Source organism: Pungitius pungitius, chromosome 5 (genome assembly GCF_949316345.1).
Source record: "Pungitius pungitius chromosome 5, fPunPun2.1, whole genome shotgun sequence".
In the NCBI taxonomy this organism is placed as follows: Eukaryota; Metazoa; Chordata; class Actinopteri; order Perciformes; family Gasterosteidae; genus Pungitius; species Pungitius pungitius.
Window position 1 is genome coordinate 23,601,319 of NC_084904.1, and position 19,457 is coordinate 23,620,775.

Below are 19,457 nucleotides of genomic sequence, written 5' to 3' on the forward strand. Positions count from 1 at the left end.
GAAACATAGATTCTCAGTATTTGGCAGCAAGATCCGAGCAACATTCTCCTGGATCTTTTTTGGTACGCGGGAGAAAGCGTCACTCGGCTGTGGAAGAATTTTTTGGCTTCAATGCAAACAATCAGCAGCGTCAAGGCAGCCGGCGGGCCCTTTAGAGAGCTCACTTCCGGCTGATATGATCAAAGCAATAAAAGCCTTTCAGAAGCGTGAAGACAGCTGACGGTTTTTAATTTGAGTAAAATATTTACCGGTGTTTTGGTGGCTATTGAAAACATAATGGGAGAAAATGACAATAAAATCGAGAAACACAAAGGTTAAAAAACACAAGCATAAATAAGAAAAAAAAGTACAATAAAAGCTAAAAAGATTAATACAATAATATATTGGTAACTGATTACGTTTTACTTTATCCATTTTTGGTATTAATTGCAATATTTTATTACTATTGTATTCATTAATGTATAAAGTAATTACCTTTTGGTACAGTAGATGGCAATAGTTGTCCCACATGTTGTGTACACACCACCCACCCAGAAGTAGATGAAGACTACCCGGATGTACCGCATCGGATTGGATGCGGGGTAAAGGATGAATGAGTTTGAGGTGAATAATCTGAATGAAAATGTCTGATTTAGATCAAATTTGTTTAAGGTTTTAATCTCTGCTGTTCAAACAAGAGTGTATCTGTATTGGGGAAAAGACAATCACACATGCTTGATGTAATGTAACTGAAAATACTGTGTCATAGCAGAATATAAAAACACACATATGTATCTTTAAGTATACATGTAGAATACATTGAAAGTAAAATGAGGTGTTCTATATGTATATTTGTACAGACGTATGGCACCTTGATCCGGGGACACACGCACCCGTGCAGCAGGTGGCGGTATGCACGCCGCCAACACAAAAGAAGCAAAAGGAGAGAAGGAAAAAACAAAGCTCAAACGCAGCAAACAATTTTGGCGCTTTTATTTCGGAGGGATGCGCCGCCCGACTTCCGCCGTCCCTCCATCTCCAGCGCGGCTAGCTTGACGCAGCGGCGGAGGGAACCGAACGGCAGGCACGGCGGATCAATTCGGAGCCACGGCGGGTGATCGGGATTCACGCGGCGACGCCGACTGCTGAACCGGTAAGAGCCCGCGGGCCCGGCCCGCCGCTGCACCCGGTTAACGGGCCGCTCGAGCGGTTTGTGACGTTTTACCGCAGAGCTGCTAGCTTAGCGCCCCCCCCTCTCTTTGTTCGCTGCGCCTGTTTTTTCTTTTTTTTCGCACCGATGCGGGTTTTTGTAAATATTGGCGCAACATGGCCGCCGAGCGGCTCTGTGTGCACATGTCGTAGAGACGTAGGAGTTTAACCTGCGTTGTGTGCGGCTAACGAGGAGGAGGAGGAGGAGGAGGAGGAGGTAAACTGTGACCTCTGAGGTGGTCATCTTCATCGTCTTCATCATCAACAGCCCAAACAAGCAGCAACTCATCGATTAGTTTACATGGAGAGACACACGTTAATGACGTCATGCTGCTAGTGTAAAGTGACAGCGCGCACACACACGCACGCACGCAAACACACGCGCGCGCACTCTCGCGGTGGGTTTCTGGGGTCTCTGGAGGACCTGGAGTCTGGAGGAGTTTACTAACTGCAGAAGAAGAGCAGCCTGGAGCCTGAAGCTAAAACCCAGAGAAGAAGAAGAAGAAGAAGAAGAGTTTCTTTGATGCTCTCGCGCTGGTCTACATTCATTCATTCATTCATTCATTCATGTCGGGTTTGATCAGTGAATTCTCTCTCTTTCTTACTGTGTCTCTGTTTGTCTCTTTCTGTCTGAACAAACTTTTTTTGATAATTTGTTATCATTTGTCAATACTGTGTTTAACTCTTATGTGTTAAAGCATTTTATACCTGGGTAATAAGCTGCTATTATGACAATTATGTGCTAATAGATTTTACAACCTGTGTGTTATTAACATGTTATTAACCCTCGTCTGTCTCTTCCTCAGGCTGTCCTCTGTGACCTCGGCTGTCTCCAGGTGTTAGCCTGAACCCGGCCTGTATGCAGCCTGACCAGGGCCCAGCCTAATTCCTGGTGCTCCTCTCCCGCCGCCACCTCCCTCCTTTCCCTACCCTCCTCCTCCCCCCTCCTTTTCCCTCCTCCTCCCCCCTCCCTATCCCACTCTACCCCCCCCTCCCCTCTCATACCCCCTCTCCAGCGTTTAGCCTGGACCGACGGCCTGGCCCCCCCCCCTTACAGGTGGATGAATGAAGACCCCATTCAAGAGCCCAGCGGCCCAGCGCCCCCCCCGAGCAGACGGGGGTGAGTCCCAGAGACAAAGAGGGTCCAACGATAACAAGCTATGTTGGGATGTGTCTTTTCCCTCATCGGAACGCTCCCCTGAACGCACCGCTTGTGTTTCAGGACACTCGGGGGTTTCTGCCAACATGATGAAGAAGAAGAACTCGCACAAGTAAGTCTGAGGGACGCCGTCACCTTCTGATTATCGCTGGTAATGTGGACGCCAACGTGTTTACTGTCACACCTTTCTGTCCCGCTTTTCTCTTCAAAATAAAAGTCCTGCTCTTCTGTGGAAACGGATTCAAAACAGGACTTTAGTGCAGAAGGAAACGTTTGAATGTCCATCATCAGAAAAAACAACAGTTCAACTTCTTTCAGTCCAATCTAAACGTGTCCCCCCTGAACCTGAGTGTCCCCTCGACCTCTCACTGCCCCCCCCTGACCCCTCACTGTCCCCTCCGTGACCCCTGACCTCTCACTGTCCCCCGCGACCCCTGACTGTCCCCTGAGGGACGCACTGAGGTCACCTGGTCACTGGTGGGGGGGCTTTAGACGGTGCACTTTGCTGCCACGCATCGCGTTACCACGACAACGCCACGAATTCTGAGTGACATCGGAGGGGATTTATTTCAGCCTTTAAGGACTCCGGCTCGTCCTTCATTCTTCACGAGGTCATTTCAAACCATTTTTACTGTTTTTTTTTGTCAAAATTTCTTTGATGACAAAATTAAATATTTGGTCAATGAATTAATAAATATTGTCTGATTTCATGTGTTTATTCTCCATCTTTAATCCTTAATGTTTTAAATGATTCAGACAGTTGGCCTCAGATGAGTCGATGATGACGTCATAGTTTCATTGAGAATTAGAATTATGTTTTTTATAGAACCTGGTTTAAATATTTAAACACACGGTGCGATTTGAAATGAGACGTGAAGAACCAAATATTTCTACCAGGTGTCACAATTTTAGACTTTGATTCTTCCAGCGAATGCAGCATGGTCACACGATGCGTTCAAAGACCGTTGGAATGCTGATGATCTGCCCTTTAAAGAGGCAGATGATGAATGGAGCTTCCACCTCGTCTGGTTCTTTTCCTCTCGTGGTCTTTCGTTCACACCTCATTTTGCTGTCCGTCCCTTCTGTCCCCGCCCGTCTTCTCCTCACCCTCTCGTCTTCTGTCCTTGCAGGAAGCAGAGGACCAGCGTTGGTCCCAGTAAGACTCCGGCTCCTCCCAGGAGGAACATCGTGGGCTGCAGGATCCAGCACATCTGGAAGGAGGGCAGTGAGTGGGACTCCGATGTCTTTCACCCTCAAAGAGACGCGTATTATTCCGTTTGTCCGATGTTGACCTGCTTGTGTGTGTCCCCCCCAGGTAAGTCGTCCCAGTGGAAGGGGACGGTCCTGGACCAGGTCCCCGTCAACCCGTCCCTCTACCTGATCAAGTACGACGGCTTCGACTGCATCTACGGCCTGGAGCTGTACGGGGACGAGAGGGTGGTGGGACTGGAGGTTCTGCCCGACCGAGTGGGTGAGGAGCGCTTATGACGTCATCACAAAGAGATGCAGTGGAATGTCTCCTCAGCGTGTCCACGTATTGCTCTCGTTGATCCCTATTGGACAAAGTGGTAGACGTGTGTGTTCTGGTCTGTCTCTGCGTCCCGTACAGTCTGGGGTATCTCTTTTCGTCCGTCACCATGGCAACCACCATGTTTCCCTTGTCCCTCCCTCAATGCCTCCACCCTCCCTCCCCCTTCCTTCCTTCCTCCCCCCACCCACAAGGACACATGGGGACAGGTGTCTTATGAGCAGAACTTAGCGCTGACCCGGTCTCTGCCTCCCTCTGATTGGTCCAGCTCCGGCCCGCGTCAGCGACTCGCTGCTGGCGGAGACCATGATCGGCAAAGCGGTGGAGCACATGTTCGAGACGGAGGAAGGGCCGAAGGAGGAGTGGAGGGGGATGGTGCTGGCCCGGGCCCCCATCATGACAACGTGGTTCTACATCACCTACGAGAAGGACCCGGTGCTGTACATGTACCAGCTGCTGGACGACTACAAGGAGGGGGACCTGCGCATCATGCCCGACTCCAGTGAGCTCCCCTCGTTGCCTCGGTTACCGTCCAGAGCCTAACATCACATTGTTGTTAACTCTGCCCCCCCCCCTCTCCCCCAGATGACAGCGTGGCGGCGGAGCGAGAGCCCGGCGAGGTGGTGGACAGCCTGGTGGGGAAACAGGTGGAGTACGCCAAGGAGGACGGGGGCAAGAGGTCGGGGATGGTCATCCACCAGGTGGAGGCCAAGCCCTCCGTCTACTTCATCAAGTTCGACGACGACTTCCACATTTACGTCTACGACCTGGTGAAGACCTCCTAAGACCAGGACAAACACCCCGCCAAAATAAAACAGGACCTGCTGAGACACCTGCTTGGACCCATGAACCCCCCCCCTCCCCCGGTGAAGAAAATACTCTCTGTGGACGCTAGAGACACTCGAGACAGATGATGATGTTCTCTACTCGTTCTTTGTGGAATGCCTTAAACACAAGTTTATGTAATACCCCCCCTCAGCAAGACCCGAAGACTAGACCGAGACCCTCAGCAAGACCGAGACCCCCAGCAAGTCCGAGATCTTAAGGCTACGACCGAGACCTTAAGGCTACGACCGAGACCCTCAGCAAGACCGAGACCTTAAGGCTACGACCGAGACCCTCAGCAAGACCAAGACCTTAAGGCTACGACCGAGACCCGAAGGCTTCGACCGAGACCTTAAGGCTTCGACCGAGACCCGAAGGCTTCGACCGAGACCTTAAGGCTTCGACCGAGACCCGAAGGCTAGGACGAGACCCGAAGGCTAGGACGAGACCTCAAGTCTACGACCGAGACCCTCAGCAAGACCGAGACCTTAAGGCTACGACCGAGACCCGAAGGCTTCGACCGAGACCTTAAGGCTTCGACCGAGACCCGAAGGCTAGGACGAGACCCGAAGGCTAGGACGAGACCTCAAGTCTACGACCGAGACCCGAAGGCTACGACCGAGACCCGAAGGCTACGACCGAGACCTTAAGGCTTCGACCGAGACCCGAAGGCTAGGACGAGACCCGAAGGCTAGGACGAGACCTCAAGTCTACGACCGAGACCCGAAGGCTACGACCGAGACCCGAAGGCTAGGACCGAGACCTCCAGAGTCAACGCTTGCCTGGCACAGTTTAAGTCACACAGGAAAGGGGGGGGGTCTCCAGTCTGAGGCTGCGGGGTTAATGAAGGCTTGGGTCTAGGGGGGCGGAAGGCTGAACCATCATCTGTCTCTGCAGGAGGGGTTTGTGGACGACGACCAGAGGTCACATGGGAAGAACTGTTATGATGGTCATATGAAGACATCAAAGACGCTGAAGACTAAAGGACGCCGTCAAAAAGCAGAGGACATCAGGGGGGTTTCTTTTTTTTATTTGTTAGCGTTGTGTTTTGTTTTTTTTACCCATAATGACTTGTGACTTGGGGGAGAGGTTAGCGGCGGCGGCTAGCAGTGCTAGCAGTGCTAGCCCCCACAGAAGGAAGGCTAACCACCCTTACGAGTGTTGACGGTTGAAGGAACACAGATGTCATTTTTGTGGAAATCCCGTTGTGTCTGACAGGATCAATGTTGTTATTGATCGTTTGTTTAAGCTTTTCACAGCACTCATAACCGGCCTCTAACGTTTATAACTCAATATGTACATGAGTGTTTATTATCATTTGGTATTTGTCAGTGTCTCCTTGTATCGCCGCTGCATTTGAGTGTTATGAACTGTTTATTACATGCTTATAAGCTGCTTCATAAGCTGCTCGTGACGCGTTAATTAAGGTTCATCTCAGACTGCACAGAATTTCCCAAAATGACTCAATGTTCCTTTTTAATGTCTTTCCCTCGAACACCTGATTCAGTATTGATCCGTTCTAGTTCTGACCCAACATCCCTGCGTGAAGGTCAACCTGTAGCAGTCGTCATGACAACCCCCCCCCCCCCTCCCCGCCCCCCCAGACCGAAACCAGCGACCATTGGTTTATGTGTTTCTCCTCCTGCTTTCATATCTGTACAGTTTCTTCTTCTTGTTTATATGTTTATATGAGATTCTGTACATTATCTTTGGTCCTGTATCGGTTCCACGTGATGTTTTATCCTCCGACTGAACCTCCCTGCTTCCCTCAGTCTGGGGGGGGGGGGGGGGGGAGGGGGGGAGAGAGAGAGACGACACCTCCCTTTCCAATCATTTCATAGCTCCTCTGCCTCTTTTTTAAACAATCTCCCACAATCCTGCTGTTCGCTGCTGCCTGGACGCCCCCCCCCATTTAAAACCTTGACGGCTTCAGAACCAAGAACCCGTCTCACTGTGACTGATCGCTGGTTCTGACCCACTCGGGTTCTGAGGAGACGGAAACAAGGCAGAACGTCCCTCCGTGTCCGGAGTCTCTTTTATACAATTCAACAAGTCCCCGAGACGGAATCATCTCGGCACATTCCTCACTGTCCTGGAGTATGTTTTAATAATGTATGTGTTCATATATACATACATGTATGTGTGTGTATATATACATGTATGTGTATGTATGTATGTGTATATTTGATTCCCTCTTAATCACAAAAGGTCAACAAAAAAAGGTGTCAGAGGTCGGAGGTGTGTTTGATCCGCTCACCTGGTCGTCTCTCTGTTTCTTCAATCCATGCTGCCGATTAAAAGTGTACCTGGGTACCCACAATGCACCTGGCTCCAGCCCCAACAAACCGTGGGGGGTTCATTTGGACGAGGGGAGGGGGGGAGGGGGGGTCCTGGGCCTCCATGATGCATTCAGGAGGTGTTGTTCATATTTTACACAGGCGTTGATCTGGTGTGTGCGAGTGTGTGTCTGTGCGTGTTGGTTTTGCATGCCTATATAGCTCGGTGTAAGTCGCTGTGAGTTGCATGTCTCATGTGGTTCTCCGCGTGGCTTTCTGCTGCCTCCCGTTGGGTTTCTCTCTGTTGTTTTTGTTTACACCCCGTTGTTTTTTATCTGTGTGCCAGAGGCTGCTGCTGTTTAGTTTTTTGAGTAAAAGAGAAAAGGAACGTCTGCTGGTTCCAGTTTGTGGGCGTCCCCTTTAAAGAGTGCCAACTACAGATGTGTTGTACAGCTGTGAAGAGCTCACACTATTTACTGAAATAAAACATTTCTCTGTCTTTTTCACATTGGAGTCGTTCTCTGTCTGTGAGAAACTGACTTAGCATTAAGAGTGTTTAATGTTTGTAATAATAAATATCTTCAGAAGCTTCATCATGCTCCAGAGGGAGCTGAACATCAGATCCATCACCAAGAAGGCCCAGCAGAGAAAGATATATATATATATATATATATATATTATATATATATATATATATACACTCACCGGCCACTTTATTAGGTACCCCATGCTAGTAACGGGTTGGACCCCCTTTTGCCTTCAGAACTGCCTCAATTCTTCGTGGCATAGATTCAACAAGGTGCTGGAAGCATTCCTCAGGGAGTTTGGTCCATATTGACATGATGGCATCACACAGTTGCCGCAGATTTGTCGGCTGCACATCCATGATGCGAATCTCCCGTTCCACCACATCCCAAAGATGCTCTATTGGATTGAGATCTGGTGATTGTGGAGGCCATTTGAGTACAGCGAACTCATTGTCATGTTCAAGAAACCAGTCTGAGATGATTCCAGCTTTATGACATGGCGCATTATCCTGCTGAAAGTAGTAGTTTGAACTGCAGGAGATTGTCTTGACAATGTCTACATGCCTAAATGCACTGAGTTGCCGCCATGTGATTGGCTGCTTAGAAATTAAGTGTTAACAAGCAGTTGGACAGGTGTACCTAATAAAGTGGCCGGTGAGTGTACAGATTCCATTGATATGGACGGTTGTTGTTGGAGATATCTCCCAGCACATCGCAGGGTGGTGTAACGAGTGTGTGTATTTATATTTATTTATATATATATACACTCACCGGCCACTTTATTAGGTACACCTGTCCAACTGCTCGTTAACACTTAATTTCTAAGCAACCAATCACATGGCGGCAGCTCAGTGCATTTAGGCATGTAGACATTGTCAAGACAATCTCCTGCAGTTCAAACCGAGCATCAGTATGGGGAAGAAAGGTGATTTGAGTGACTTTGAACGTGGCATGATTGTTGGTGCCAGAAGGGCTGGTCTGAGTATTTCAGAAACTGCTAATCTACTGGGATTTTCACGCACAACCATCTCTAGGGTTTACAGAGAATGGTCCGAAAAAGAAAAAACATCCAGTGAGCGGCAGTTCTGTGGGCGGAAATGCCTTGTTGATGCCAGAGGTCAGAGGAGAATGGCCAGACTGGTTCGAGCTGATAGAAGGGCAACAGTGACTCAAATAACCACCCGTTACAACCAAGGTGGGCATAAGAGCATCTCTGAACGCACAGTACGTCCAACTTTGAGGCAGATGGGCTACAGCAGCAGAAGACCACACCGGGTGCCACTCCTTTCAGCTAAGAACAGGAAACTGAGGCTACAATTTGCACAAGCTCATCGAAATTGGACAATAGAAGATTGGAAAAACGTTGCCTGGTCTGATGAGTCTCGATTTCTGCTGCGACATTCGGATGGTAGGGTCAGAATTTGGCGTCTACAACATGAAAGCATGGATCCATCCTGCCTTGTATCAACGGTTCAGGCTGGTGGTGGTGGTGTCATGGTGTGGGGAATATTTTCTTGGCACTCTTTGGGCCCCTTGGTACCAATTGAGCATCGTTGCAATGCCACAACCTGCCTGAGTATTGTTGCTGACCATGTCCATCCCTTTATGACCACAATGTACCCAACTTCTGATGGCTACTTTCAGCAGGATAATGCGCCATGTCATAAAGCTGGAATCATCTCAGACTGGTTTCTTGAACATGACAATGAGTTCGCTGTACTCAAATGGCCTCCACAATCACCAGATCTCAATCCAATAGAGCATCTTTGGGATGTGGTGGAACGGGAGATTCGCATCATGGATGTGCAGCCGACAAATCTGCGGCAACTGTGTGATGCCATCATGTCAATATGGACCAAACTCCCTGAGGAATGCTTCCAGCACCTTGTTGAATCTATGCCACAAAGAATTGAGGCAGTTCTGAAGGCAAAAGGGGGTCCAACCCGTTACTAGCAGGGGGTACCTAATAAAGTGGCCGGTGAGTGTATATATACACACACACACATCAAGACTACATGAAACGTACATGTACAACCCTAACTTATCTATATGTAGTCTCTACATATGAATTTGTATCTATAGTCTTGATTTAAGTGCTCCAGCTCGACCCCACAATGCACCGCTCCAGCCCAGCCCCACAATGCACCGCTTCCGCCCGGCTCACGAACACTCTGCTCTGTGACTTTCAGTCCAAAAACACCCAGAAGCCCCGATGTCGTGTTTCCTGTTTGTAGCTTTTGAAACACACACGATGGAAATAGTGAATGTGAATTTAACGTTAAAAAATACGTCACACCGTCACTTAAAGAGCGGGATCGGAGGCAGAAGAGGACTGAGCGCCATGTTGGTATCTGTGATCTTTCTGGTTCATGTGTATGATGATTGGTGCGTTCACGGACCCTCCGTGAAAGGCGCAGCCCTCAACTTGTTACGCTCTGCGCCTCAGCCCTCTGACCCTGAACCGGAAGCCGCTCACTGTCGATATGTCAATGAAATCTCATGTGATCGATGAACCGGAGACGAAATAAACAGAATCCTCTCGTCATGACTTGTTTTTTGTCACATTTATAAGATCTCGAAGATCCTTTAATTCTCTTTAACGTGACGCTTTGAACTGACAGGCTTATATTTCTCTGTGTATATAAACACACACGAACATTATACTAGTCATGACTTCACACTGAGTAACAATAAGAGTCAAATAATGACATGAGACCAAACTACATTTCTTAAACAGTAATATTAAAGTCACACCGTCATCTAAAGAGCGGCGGAGGCGTAAGACCACTGAGCGCCGCCCATGGTCATGTGATCTTTCCGGTTCATGTGTGTGATGATTGGTGCATTCACGGACACTGCGTGAAAGGCGCAGCCCTCTCCTTGTTACGCTCTGCGCCTCAGCCCTCTGACCCTGAACCGGAAGCCACTGTCATGTGCCGATGACGTCAGAACAGATTCATCATTAGAGGTGGAATCTGTTCATTTCCAAAGAAATAACATAACATAACATTTTCCTGTTGTTTTTCGGATGCATTTGTTTTGTACGTCGTTCTCCAAAGGGACATTTCCACTTAAACAAATCAAGTATTAGATAAAAAAGTTAAGTATTAGATAAATGTTTGAATTATTCTTTGTTTTTTCCGTGTAAGAAAAACAACAAAACAAGGGACTTCAATTCCCATTATTTAAAATCGCACCATATCTAGTTACAGTGTTAAAACATGTTTTTTTTTCTAGTTGGAGACGTGTCTGTAAAAAGGTTCAGAATTATTCTCACATTTTCTGGTGGGACGCAGTTTCCTCCCAAAACCCGTATATTTCTTGCTTTCCTCTGACCTTCATTTACACATTTTTTAGTGTTTTATAATCTCATCTGTTCTATTGTTTTGGAGGTAAACTACGTCATTGTAACAAACAGGGAGTTTAGATATTATTGTATCGCATCTTATTCCATGGTCTAGGATTTGCCAGAGAAGCGTTTAGGGCTGGATGTCTTGCTCATGGACACCTCGACATGGTGCAGTCGGGATTCGACCCGCCACCCTTACGGTCACTAGAGCACCACGCCCGCCCATGGGCCACCATCACCTGAGAAAAGCTCTGTGAAGCAATGACTCCACCTTTGTGCTATTGGACGTATTCGGGGCCTCCACGCGGGGTGGCAGTAATCCGCCTTTGTTGGACGCCATCCCCCTCAGAGCTCAAAAGAAGAAGAATTCCAGATATCGCGGTAAGTCCTCTCTGATATGACGTCACCACGCCGAGATCTCGTCCATTCCAACAAAGATGGCGGCTCCCTGACATCGCATGTGGTTTTGGAGGCAGGCGAACTCGTTGATATCAACGTATTAAATCTTTTTACATCTGAAGCGAAGCGACAGCAGCGCGGAGGAGGCGAAGCTTCGAGCTTCTCTGCCCGGAAGTCAAGATGCAGCACGACGACGTGAGTTCGATGAGACGAGCTAACGCTGCTTACGTGCTATGCTAGGTGCTAATGCTAACGTTAGTTGAGGGGTGATAACTAGCTTTTTCAAAGCATGTAGTTATATTGTTATAACATGTCGTTATGATGAGTAACAACATTAGCGCGCTAGCAGAAAACGTTTGTTTTATTTTAACAGGAATATCGATCTAACGCCAGACCGGAAGTTAACTGCTGTAGAAACGAGTGTTTTAGTTTGTTTGTTGTGTCTACAAGTTACTTTATGGAAAATACATGTTTACACCGTAAAGTGTTTTATTAATCTCAGTAGTTTCATATCTTAATGAGCAAGGTCTGTTGTTAATGTTTGACATTATTCTACATAATGCTTAGAATGTGTTTTATTGCCAAAAGAGATGTTATTTAACATATTTGTCTTTGAAGAAGCTCTCTTGGTATATGATCATTATACAAACGTGTATTAATGTAAGTGTGATGGATCTGATTCAGGTGATCTGGGACATTATTGGAAACAAACAGTTCTGCTCCTATAAAGTAAAGTAAGTTTGACTCTTCACGTTTGAACGTTGTCATCATGAATGAATCTCTAAATGTTTTATTGAATCATCAGTAAATGTTTGTCCTTTAGTTCCAGCTTTGATTGAATCCCCTGAGAAATGCTGAGTGTGAATGTTGTGTCTTTGTCTCCAGGACGAAGACTCAGAGCTTCTGTCGGAACGAGTACAACATCACGGGGTTGTGTAACCGGTCATCGTGCCCGCTCGCCAACAGCCAGTACGCCACCATCCGGGAGGAGAAAGGTGAAGGTCAAAGGTCAACGGCGACCTTCTATATTATTTATATTATATTCATATTTATGGTTAAAAAGTTCTGCAATAATTTCTTCATAAAAAGTCAAGTATTAAATATGTTTAAAACAAAGTTTAGTTGAAATAGTTTCATCAGTGCATGTTTATGAATTTCATCTTCGAACTTGTCTTTAATTATATTTTATTATCTGATCTGATCCCTAAAGTGGAAACAAAATTCCCATTTTGCTGAACCCTCAGACATCAAAGTGCAGATCAATGAACAATCCAATAAAAGATGAAAGGACTATTGACCGATTAATTTCATACGCTGTTCTGATCTCAGGTCAGTGTTTCCTCTACATGAAGGTGATCGAAAGAGCGGCGTTTCCTGCCAAGATGTGGGAGAAGGTGAGCTTCATCCAGGCTAACGTTAGCACGATGCTAGCGTACAGGGACGTTTGTCCCCTGGTTGCACTTTAATATTCTTCATAAATAACAGTGTTAGTTGGATTGTTTTCAGTTTATTGATGATGATGATGATGATGATGATGGGTTGCAGGTGAAGCTCTGTAAGAACTATGAGAAGGCTCTGGTAAGAACTATGAGAAGGCTCTGGAGATGATCGATGAGAATCTCATCTACTGGCCTCGCTTCATTCGACACAAATGCAAACAGCGCTTCACCAAAATCACTCAGTACCTCATTCGCATGCGCAAGCTGGTGCTGAAGAGACAGTGAGTACTAATACTACACAGTACTGTCTATGTACTGATACTACACAGTACTGTCTATGTACTGATACTACACCGTACTGTCTATGTACTGATACTACACCGTACTGTCTATGTACTGATACTACACTGTCCATGTACTGATACTACACAGTACTGTCCATGTACTGATACTACACCGTACTGTCTATGTACTGATACTACACAGTACTTTCCATGTACTGATACTACACTGTCCATGTACTGATACTACACAGTACTGTCCATGTACTGATACTACACAGTACTTTCCGTGTACTGATACTACACAGTACTTTCCGTGTACTAATACTACACAGAAATCAAACTCACCTCTGAATTACTTTTATCTGCCATTAGTTTGGAAATCCAGAAATAAAACATTTGTTTTGCTCTCGTCCTTCAGGAGGAAACTGGTTCCTCTCAGCAGGAAGGTGGAGAGGAGGGAGAAGAGGAAGGAGGTGAAGGATGGAGACACACACACAGACACACACACACACACACACACACACGCACACACACACAGACACACACTGTTGACTTTAAACATTTAAATCTTGAATCTTTCCCGTCTTCAGGAGAAAGCTCTGATCGCTGCTCAGCTGGACAACGCCATCGAGAAGGAGCTTCTGGAGCGACTCAAGCAGGGAACGGTGCGCCCCCCCCCCCCCCCCTCCATCTAACATGCTACGCGCCATGACGTAATGTGGAAGCTCTGATTCTCCCACTTGTGCTTTCAGTACGGAGACATCTACAACTTCCCCGTCCACGCCTTCGACCGCGCTCTGGAGCAGCAGGACGAGGAGAGCGAGGAGGAGGAGGACGAAGAGGAGGAGGAGGAGGACGAGGTGATGAAGGTCAACATGTGTCCCCTGAGTGAGTTCAGCGGAGTGCTGTGATGTAACGAGTCTACTTCCTGTCTGCAGGACGTCGGGAAGAGCGAGTTTGTCGCAGAAGAAGAACTGGAGGAGGACGACCTGAGCGACTTCGAGGTATTAGAAGAAGAAGAAGAAGAAGAAGAAGAGCTGTGCCTCCAAAATAAAAGTCCTGCTCCTCTGATGACTGGAACATGACTCCAGAGTAGTGGTTACCGTGGTAACCTCCTTTCGAGAAGGGGGAGGAGCTCAGAGCAGCTGGTGGAGGCTCCTCTGTGTTGACTTGTTCTGATTTTAAAATGACACGTAGAATAAAATATAACGATTAAGGCTTTGACTCTGGACTGCTTCACATGAATAATGGCGTGTTTTGAACTCTTCTCTAAGGACATGAACAAACTGAGGACGAGCAGCGACGAGGAGGATCAGGAGGAGGAGTCCAGTGAGGAGGAAGAGGAGGATGAGGAGGAGACAACGAAGGCCTCCAGGTCGAAGGGTAAATCTCCGGCTAACGGCTCGGCGCCGAGGAGGAAACGAGCGTTTGTGGAGATCGAGTACGAGACAGAGCCCGCCCCCAAGAGCACGGCCTCGTTGTGATGTCACGGCGCTCTGCAGCCAATGGGCCGTCAGCCTCTGCTGAGGACACGCCCCCCGATCACTCAGTGACTTTACCTTCATGAACCCAACTGCTTTGTTTTGAGTCCAGTTTGTGAAAATGTCTTAATAAACATGTTTGTCATAAATCCACTTTGCTGTCAAATATTTAGTTATTTGAACTGTTAATAACATTTTAATGGTTTGAGATAGAAACTGCATTGTGATGAATACAACATGACCTTTGACCCTCACATCAGCAAGAACAAGCTGGTAAATCTAATTTATAATGAAATGTGTCCAACTATTAGTTTTTTACTAGTTTGCCAGAAGCCATAAATTGTAGAATAGAAATGTGCAAACGGCCTGATGAGCGTCTCGCCTGTTCCACCTGACCTTTGACCCCTGACTGCCAGCTTACCCACAATGCAACAGCTCCACTGTTACCTGGTTAAACTTGGATCAGGTCCTTGATCTCATTGGGTGTAGAACCCAGCAGCTGGTTAGCTTAGCTTAGCATAAATACAGGAAGAAGCACACAGCGTCATCACGTCTTTATATATATACTTTATTTACAAATGGCTGAACCTCTCCGGGCTTCAGCCAGAGAATCATCACAGATTTAGAATATAAATACTCATAAGAAGCAGGTTTTTTTTTTTTTTACTTTAGCAGACAGAAGAAAATCATCAGACGTTACTGAAGGAAAAGAATGAAATGTTCAAAGCGTTAATTTACTGACGAAGTTCATGATTATTTCATAGCGGATCGCTTCGAGTTACAAACACTCCTTTAAAAACGACGCTTGGTTGATTCATCAGAAGTTTAAAAAAGAGCTGAAAGTTGATGTTTGTGTGGAGGAACTCGCTCGTTCCTTTGGGTCACGACCACTTTAGTAGCTGATGAAGAGCAGACAGAGGCCGGTGCTCCTTAGTGAGGAGGAGGAGGAGGAGGAGGAATACGGCTTCTGTCCATCAATCATCACTGAAGCCCCGCCCCCTCAAAAAGATGACATCGCGATCTTTGTGTCTTCAGCCGTAGTGACGAGGTGAGGAGACCAGATGTTCACAATAATTATGGCTCCATTTGGACTCGTGTTAAATGTATGATTAACAACAAAGGGGTTTGGAGCAGAACTATTCAGGATAATAAAAGGACGCCCTTGACCTCGGTCCGGGTCACTGGGGGGGTCAAGGGTCAAGGGGACAGAAGTCTTCTGTTTGGAGGTAACAGGGATATTAAGACGGACGATGTGACATTAGTGGAGGGACCGTTGGACTTTAGAGGATATCTGGACTTACAGGTGGACAGGAAGTGGGGGACGGATCACCTGTCTGCAGGTTGTGGTCCTGATGTGGTTCGCTCACATCTGGGGACCTGGACCGGGTCCCGGCTCCGGACTAAGAGCCAACCTGTAGACTGGTGCACATTAAAGCCTCAAGTGGGACCCGTCAGGGGGGGGGGGGGGGGGGGGGGCTCTGGATATTGGGGAGGATCAAGGGTCAAGGGTCGTGTAGTGAGCTGGTCCAGGACTGGTCCACACACACGTCTTTGTGGCTACTGGAATCGTGGTGGTTTTCCTGATCTGGTGGTCTTCACAGGTCGGTGTGAACCCAGTCTGCATCGGGGGGGGGGGGGGGGGGGGGGGGGCTCTGTGGTTAGCAGCTGCAGCCCTCTTTGGGGGGCTGGCTGTCGGGGTTGAGGCGGCCCCCCTGCGGGGCGGAGGGTTTGTGCTGGACCCCCGACTCGGCCGCGTTCAGGTCCAGGCTTCCATCCTGGATGTTCTGGTAAATCCTCTTGGCGGCTTCCAGGAAGGCCTCCTCCACGTTCTCCCCCCTGAGGACACAAGGACACACGGATCAGGTCTCTGACTCCATCCCATAATAACCCACCGAGACCTCCGACTCAGGTATTTATCATGAGCCCGTCGCCATGTTGAGAGCCGCGTGGAAACAACCATGTTCACGTTCCAGAAGCATCAATGGTGACCTCAGTGTGTGTGTGTGTGTGTGTGTGTGTGTGTGTGTGTGTGTGTGTGTGTGTGTGTGTGTGTGTGTGTGTGTGTGTGTGTGTGTGACTCACGTCTTGGCGCTGGCCTCTAGGAACAGTAACCCTGGAACAGGAAGTAGAATCAGGGTCACGCTCAGCTCTCACTGGGAGCTTTGACACAAACAGACGTCTCACCGTTCTCCTCAGCGAACTGCTTGGCCTCCTCGTAGGTGACGTCCCTCTGAGCCTCCAGGTCGGCCTTGTTCCCGATGAGGATGATCACCTGCACACACATTCCAGGGAATTACAAACATTTACACACTTTAACCTTTAGAGAATCCCCAAAGACATTTTGGTCAAACGCACCACGTGTGACGCACCGTTTATTAAAATTACCTGAAAGCTTGAAATTGTGATATTTCACTAAATGAACCAAACAATTTCACTCAGTCTTTTAAAACATGAAATTCTTTGCTGCTCAGCGAAATCATGATTGAGTCATGTGAGACCAACAGTCATGTGACCATGAATCACAGCTTAGAGTTAGAGCTTCAGGAAGAGATTGAAAAATGTAATATTCACAACATGTCTGTGTGTCTCACAGTGTGTGTGTGTTACAGTGTGTGTGTCTCACAGTGCGTGTGTGTGTGTGTTACAGTGTGTGTGTGTGTGTGTTACAGTGCGTGTGTGTGTGTGTTACAGTGTGTGTGTGTGTGTGTGGGTCCTCACGGTGTTCGGGTTGGTCAGGTTTCTTGCGTCGGTCAACCAGCTGCTGAGGTGGTTGTAGGTACTTCTCCTGAAGACACAAAGACAGTTATTCATGCAAGACCAGACGGGTATGACCCCCCCCCCGCCCCCCCAGACGGTACCTGGTGATGTCATACACCATGAGGGCCCCGGCGGCCCCCCTGTAGTACGACCTGGTGACGGCCCTGAAGCGCTCCTGACCGGCCGTGTCCCAAATCTGCAGCTTGACCTTCTGACCGTTGACCTCCATGATCCTGGTCCCGAACTCCACTCCGATGGTGTGGGGACAGTCCGCCATGACTGCACACACACACACACACACACACACACACACACACACACACACACACACCATTTCAACCATAAGGAAACAAACTCAAAGAAAGTGTCATTTCATCAAATAAGCCGATGTACAACTTGTTACAGATAAGATCCATTAGAAGTACCAGTTAAGTGCTACAGTTTGTGTTTTAGTGGTGTGATCAGTGATCAATAATCAGTATCAGCAGAAATAAAACAGCTTCTTCACTCACATTTCTTCTCAGTGAACTGATGCAGCAGACAACTCTTCCCCACCCCCATGTCACCTGGGGGACAGACAGAGGCCACATTAGTACGGCCCTGGTGTGGTCACTGGGCCACGTGGTGGCGCAGTGGAGCACCGTGAAGCTTCATCTCGCCATGACGTCATCAGTCCTGGGACTCACCGATGATGATGTACTTGAAGATGTACGAGTAGTTGTAAGGTGCGGCTGTCATCTTGATGCTGTGAGGAAGCAAGGACACAAGGAAACCATTTAAACAACAAGAATGCTCCAGATACAGGGTCCACATGGGTCCACATCAGTCCACATCAGTCCACATGGGTCCACATGGGTCCACATGGGTTCTAAATTAGTAAAGATGCTCCGGACTGTTAAACTGTCAAAATACTAAAAATGCTTTTTATTTATTCTTTACGGTCTTGAAATGTCCCAAATGAGTCCAAGAGTCGTCTCTGAGACCATCTAGTCCGGCTTTGATTTGCTGAGTCTTGAACCCTGAGGGGGGTTGTGATCGGGACCTGGTCTCATGGGGTCCAGCTAAGACAAAAACAGTGAAGGCTCCTTTTCCTCCCACAGAACCCGTTAAGCAGAACAAACTAAAGGAGGCAGCCGGCTAGGCTTAGAACCGAGCCGTTAGCCACCGTGAAGGTCCCGCAGCGTGAGACCGGACCTCTTCACCAGGAGGACTAAACCCCGTCAGCTGACTGCCTTCTCCGGGAAACGCTCTCAATCCCTCGGTGTTAGCTTAGCTCCGCAGCTAACCGGCTAACCGCTGCAAGGGCTGTCAACGCCTTGCTAACAGGCCGCTTTTTCCGCGGCGTAACGACGCAGCGAAGCGGAACGAGTCGCACGCGCGGCTGTTTTTACCTTGGGTCCAGGTGTCTATCTAACCGGTAAACGTGATTAAACGGATGATTTCACGGGTAAAGTTATCTTTGTTAGCCGATTAGCCCGGTGATCCGTCAGGAAGCCTTTCCTCTCTTCCGCGATTCTTCTTCTCCTGCAACAAACACGGGAAACACCGCGAGACTTGGAGGCGTCGACGCCCCCAGCGGACGAGAGGAGCAACGCAAGGCGATTGGCTGAGGTGACCCTGACCTTTGTGTGTGTCTAAGAGCATCAGCGTAATGCTGCTTATGCCTCCACTGTAAAATAAAACGGTACAAACCTTCCCAGAGAGAGAGAGGCACAAGGAGGAAGCTCCTTTCATTTATTCAGACCAGAGGTTTGATACGTTGTAAGTTAGAATATTTTTTAATATTTAACATATTATTTGGTTATACGACATGTCTGCTTTTGCCTGATATTCATTCCATTTGATCATTTCAGTTGTTTGTTAACAAAAATAAATCTATAAGCTGAAAATCTTCCACTGTGTTTTTTATTAGATTATTTACTCATTATTCTTAATTTCATAAATAAGTTTAATGATGGATGCTCTTTAGGTTTGAAAATGTCTGTGCACGTAGCTGAATACGTGACATGCAGGTGCAGCTCATTTGACATTTAAAGTGATAACAAAAGCATTAAAAATACTACAAACTTGTGAACTGTCCACTGTGTTGAACTTTGACTCAACAGACTTAAGTTTACAACAGAACAGAATTCAAACTTTATTATTAACTGATAAAGAAACACGTTCCAAAGAAAAAAAGACACACAAATATTTTTAAAAAACACACTGAAAATATATACTGTAAAAGTAGACTCAAAGTTCCAAT

At 47.5% G+C, this 19,457-nt stretch overlaps 3 protein-coding genes, 1 long non-coding RNA gene and 2 other non-coding genes across 6 annotated transcripts; 4 read left to right on the forward strand and 2 right to left on the reverse strand.

The window, feature by feature from the left end:
• Positions 1-350: 350 nt before the first annotated feature.
• Positions 351-4,850, forward strand: spinb (spindlin b). Its single transcript, XM_037482838.2, is given in 9 exon segments — positions 351-603; positions 840-1,132; positions 1,995-2,288; positions 2,290-2,308; positions 2,411-2,459; positions 3,478-3,572; positions 3,663-3,818; positions 4,144-4,377; positions 4,461-4,850. Coding segments are annotated over 7 exon segments (792 nt in total). The 5' UTR covers positions 351-603; positions 840-1,132; positions 1,995-2,249; the 3' UTR covers positions 4,661-4,850.
• LOC134129102 (uncharacterized) lies at positions 4,796-5,132 on the reverse strand. Its single transcript, XR_009956291.1, has 3 exons — positions 5,092-5,132; positions 5,012-5,051; positions 4,796-4,915 (listed from the first exon to the last, which is right to left on the reverse strand). It is a non-coding gene; the product is annotated as an uncharacterized LOC134129102 (long non-coding RNA).
• Positions 5,133-9,859: 4,727 nt separating this feature from the next.
• LOC119225742 (small nucleolar RNA U13) lies at positions 9,860-9,959 on the forward strand. Its single transcript, XR_005121199.2, has one exon. It is a non-coding gene; the product is annotated as a small nucleolar RNA U13 (small nucleolar RNA).
• A 355-nt stretch (positions 9,960-10,314) lies between these two features.
• On the forward strand, positions 10,315-10,414 carry LOC119225741 (small nucleolar RNA U13). The gene has a single exon (XR_005121198.1). It is a non-coding gene; the product is annotated as a small nucleolar RNA U13 (small nucleolar RNA).
• An 852-nt stretch (positions 10,415-11,266) lies between these two features.
• On the forward strand, positions 11,267-14,618 carry mak16 (MAK16 homolog (S. cerevisiae)). The gene is made up of 10 exons (XM_062562654.1): positions 11,267-11,446; positions 11,936-11,985; positions 12,137-12,246; positions 12,581-12,649; positions 12,824-12,971; positions 13,393-13,447; positions 13,565-13,639; positions 13,727-13,834; positions 13,913-13,978; positions 14,249-14,618. Exons 1-10 carry the CDS (start codon positions 11,432-11,434, stop codon positions 14,456-14,458), a joined length of 906 nt encoding a protein of 301 aa, XP_062418638.1. The 5' UTR covers positions 11,267-11,431; the 3' UTR covers positions 14,459-14,618.
• Positions 14,619-15,002: 384 nt separating this feature from the next.
• On the reverse strand, positions 15,003-18,767 carry LOC119225479 (ras-related protein Rab-14-like). The gene is made up of 8 exons (XM_037483363.2): positions 18,604-18,767; positions 17,899-17,957; positions 17,725-17,778; positions 17,314-17,491; positions 17,174-17,240; positions 16,640-16,727; positions 16,538-16,568; positions 15,003-16,291 (listed from the first exon to the last, which is right to left on the reverse strand). The coding sequence occupies exons 2-8, from the start codon at positions 17,948-17,950 to the stop codon at positions 16,114-16,116; spliced, it is 648 nt and encodes a 215-aa protein (XP_037339260.1). The 5' UTR covers positions 17,951-17,957; positions 18,604-18,767; the 3' UTR covers positions 15,003-16,113.
• Positions 18,768-19,457: the final 690 nt, after the last annotated feature.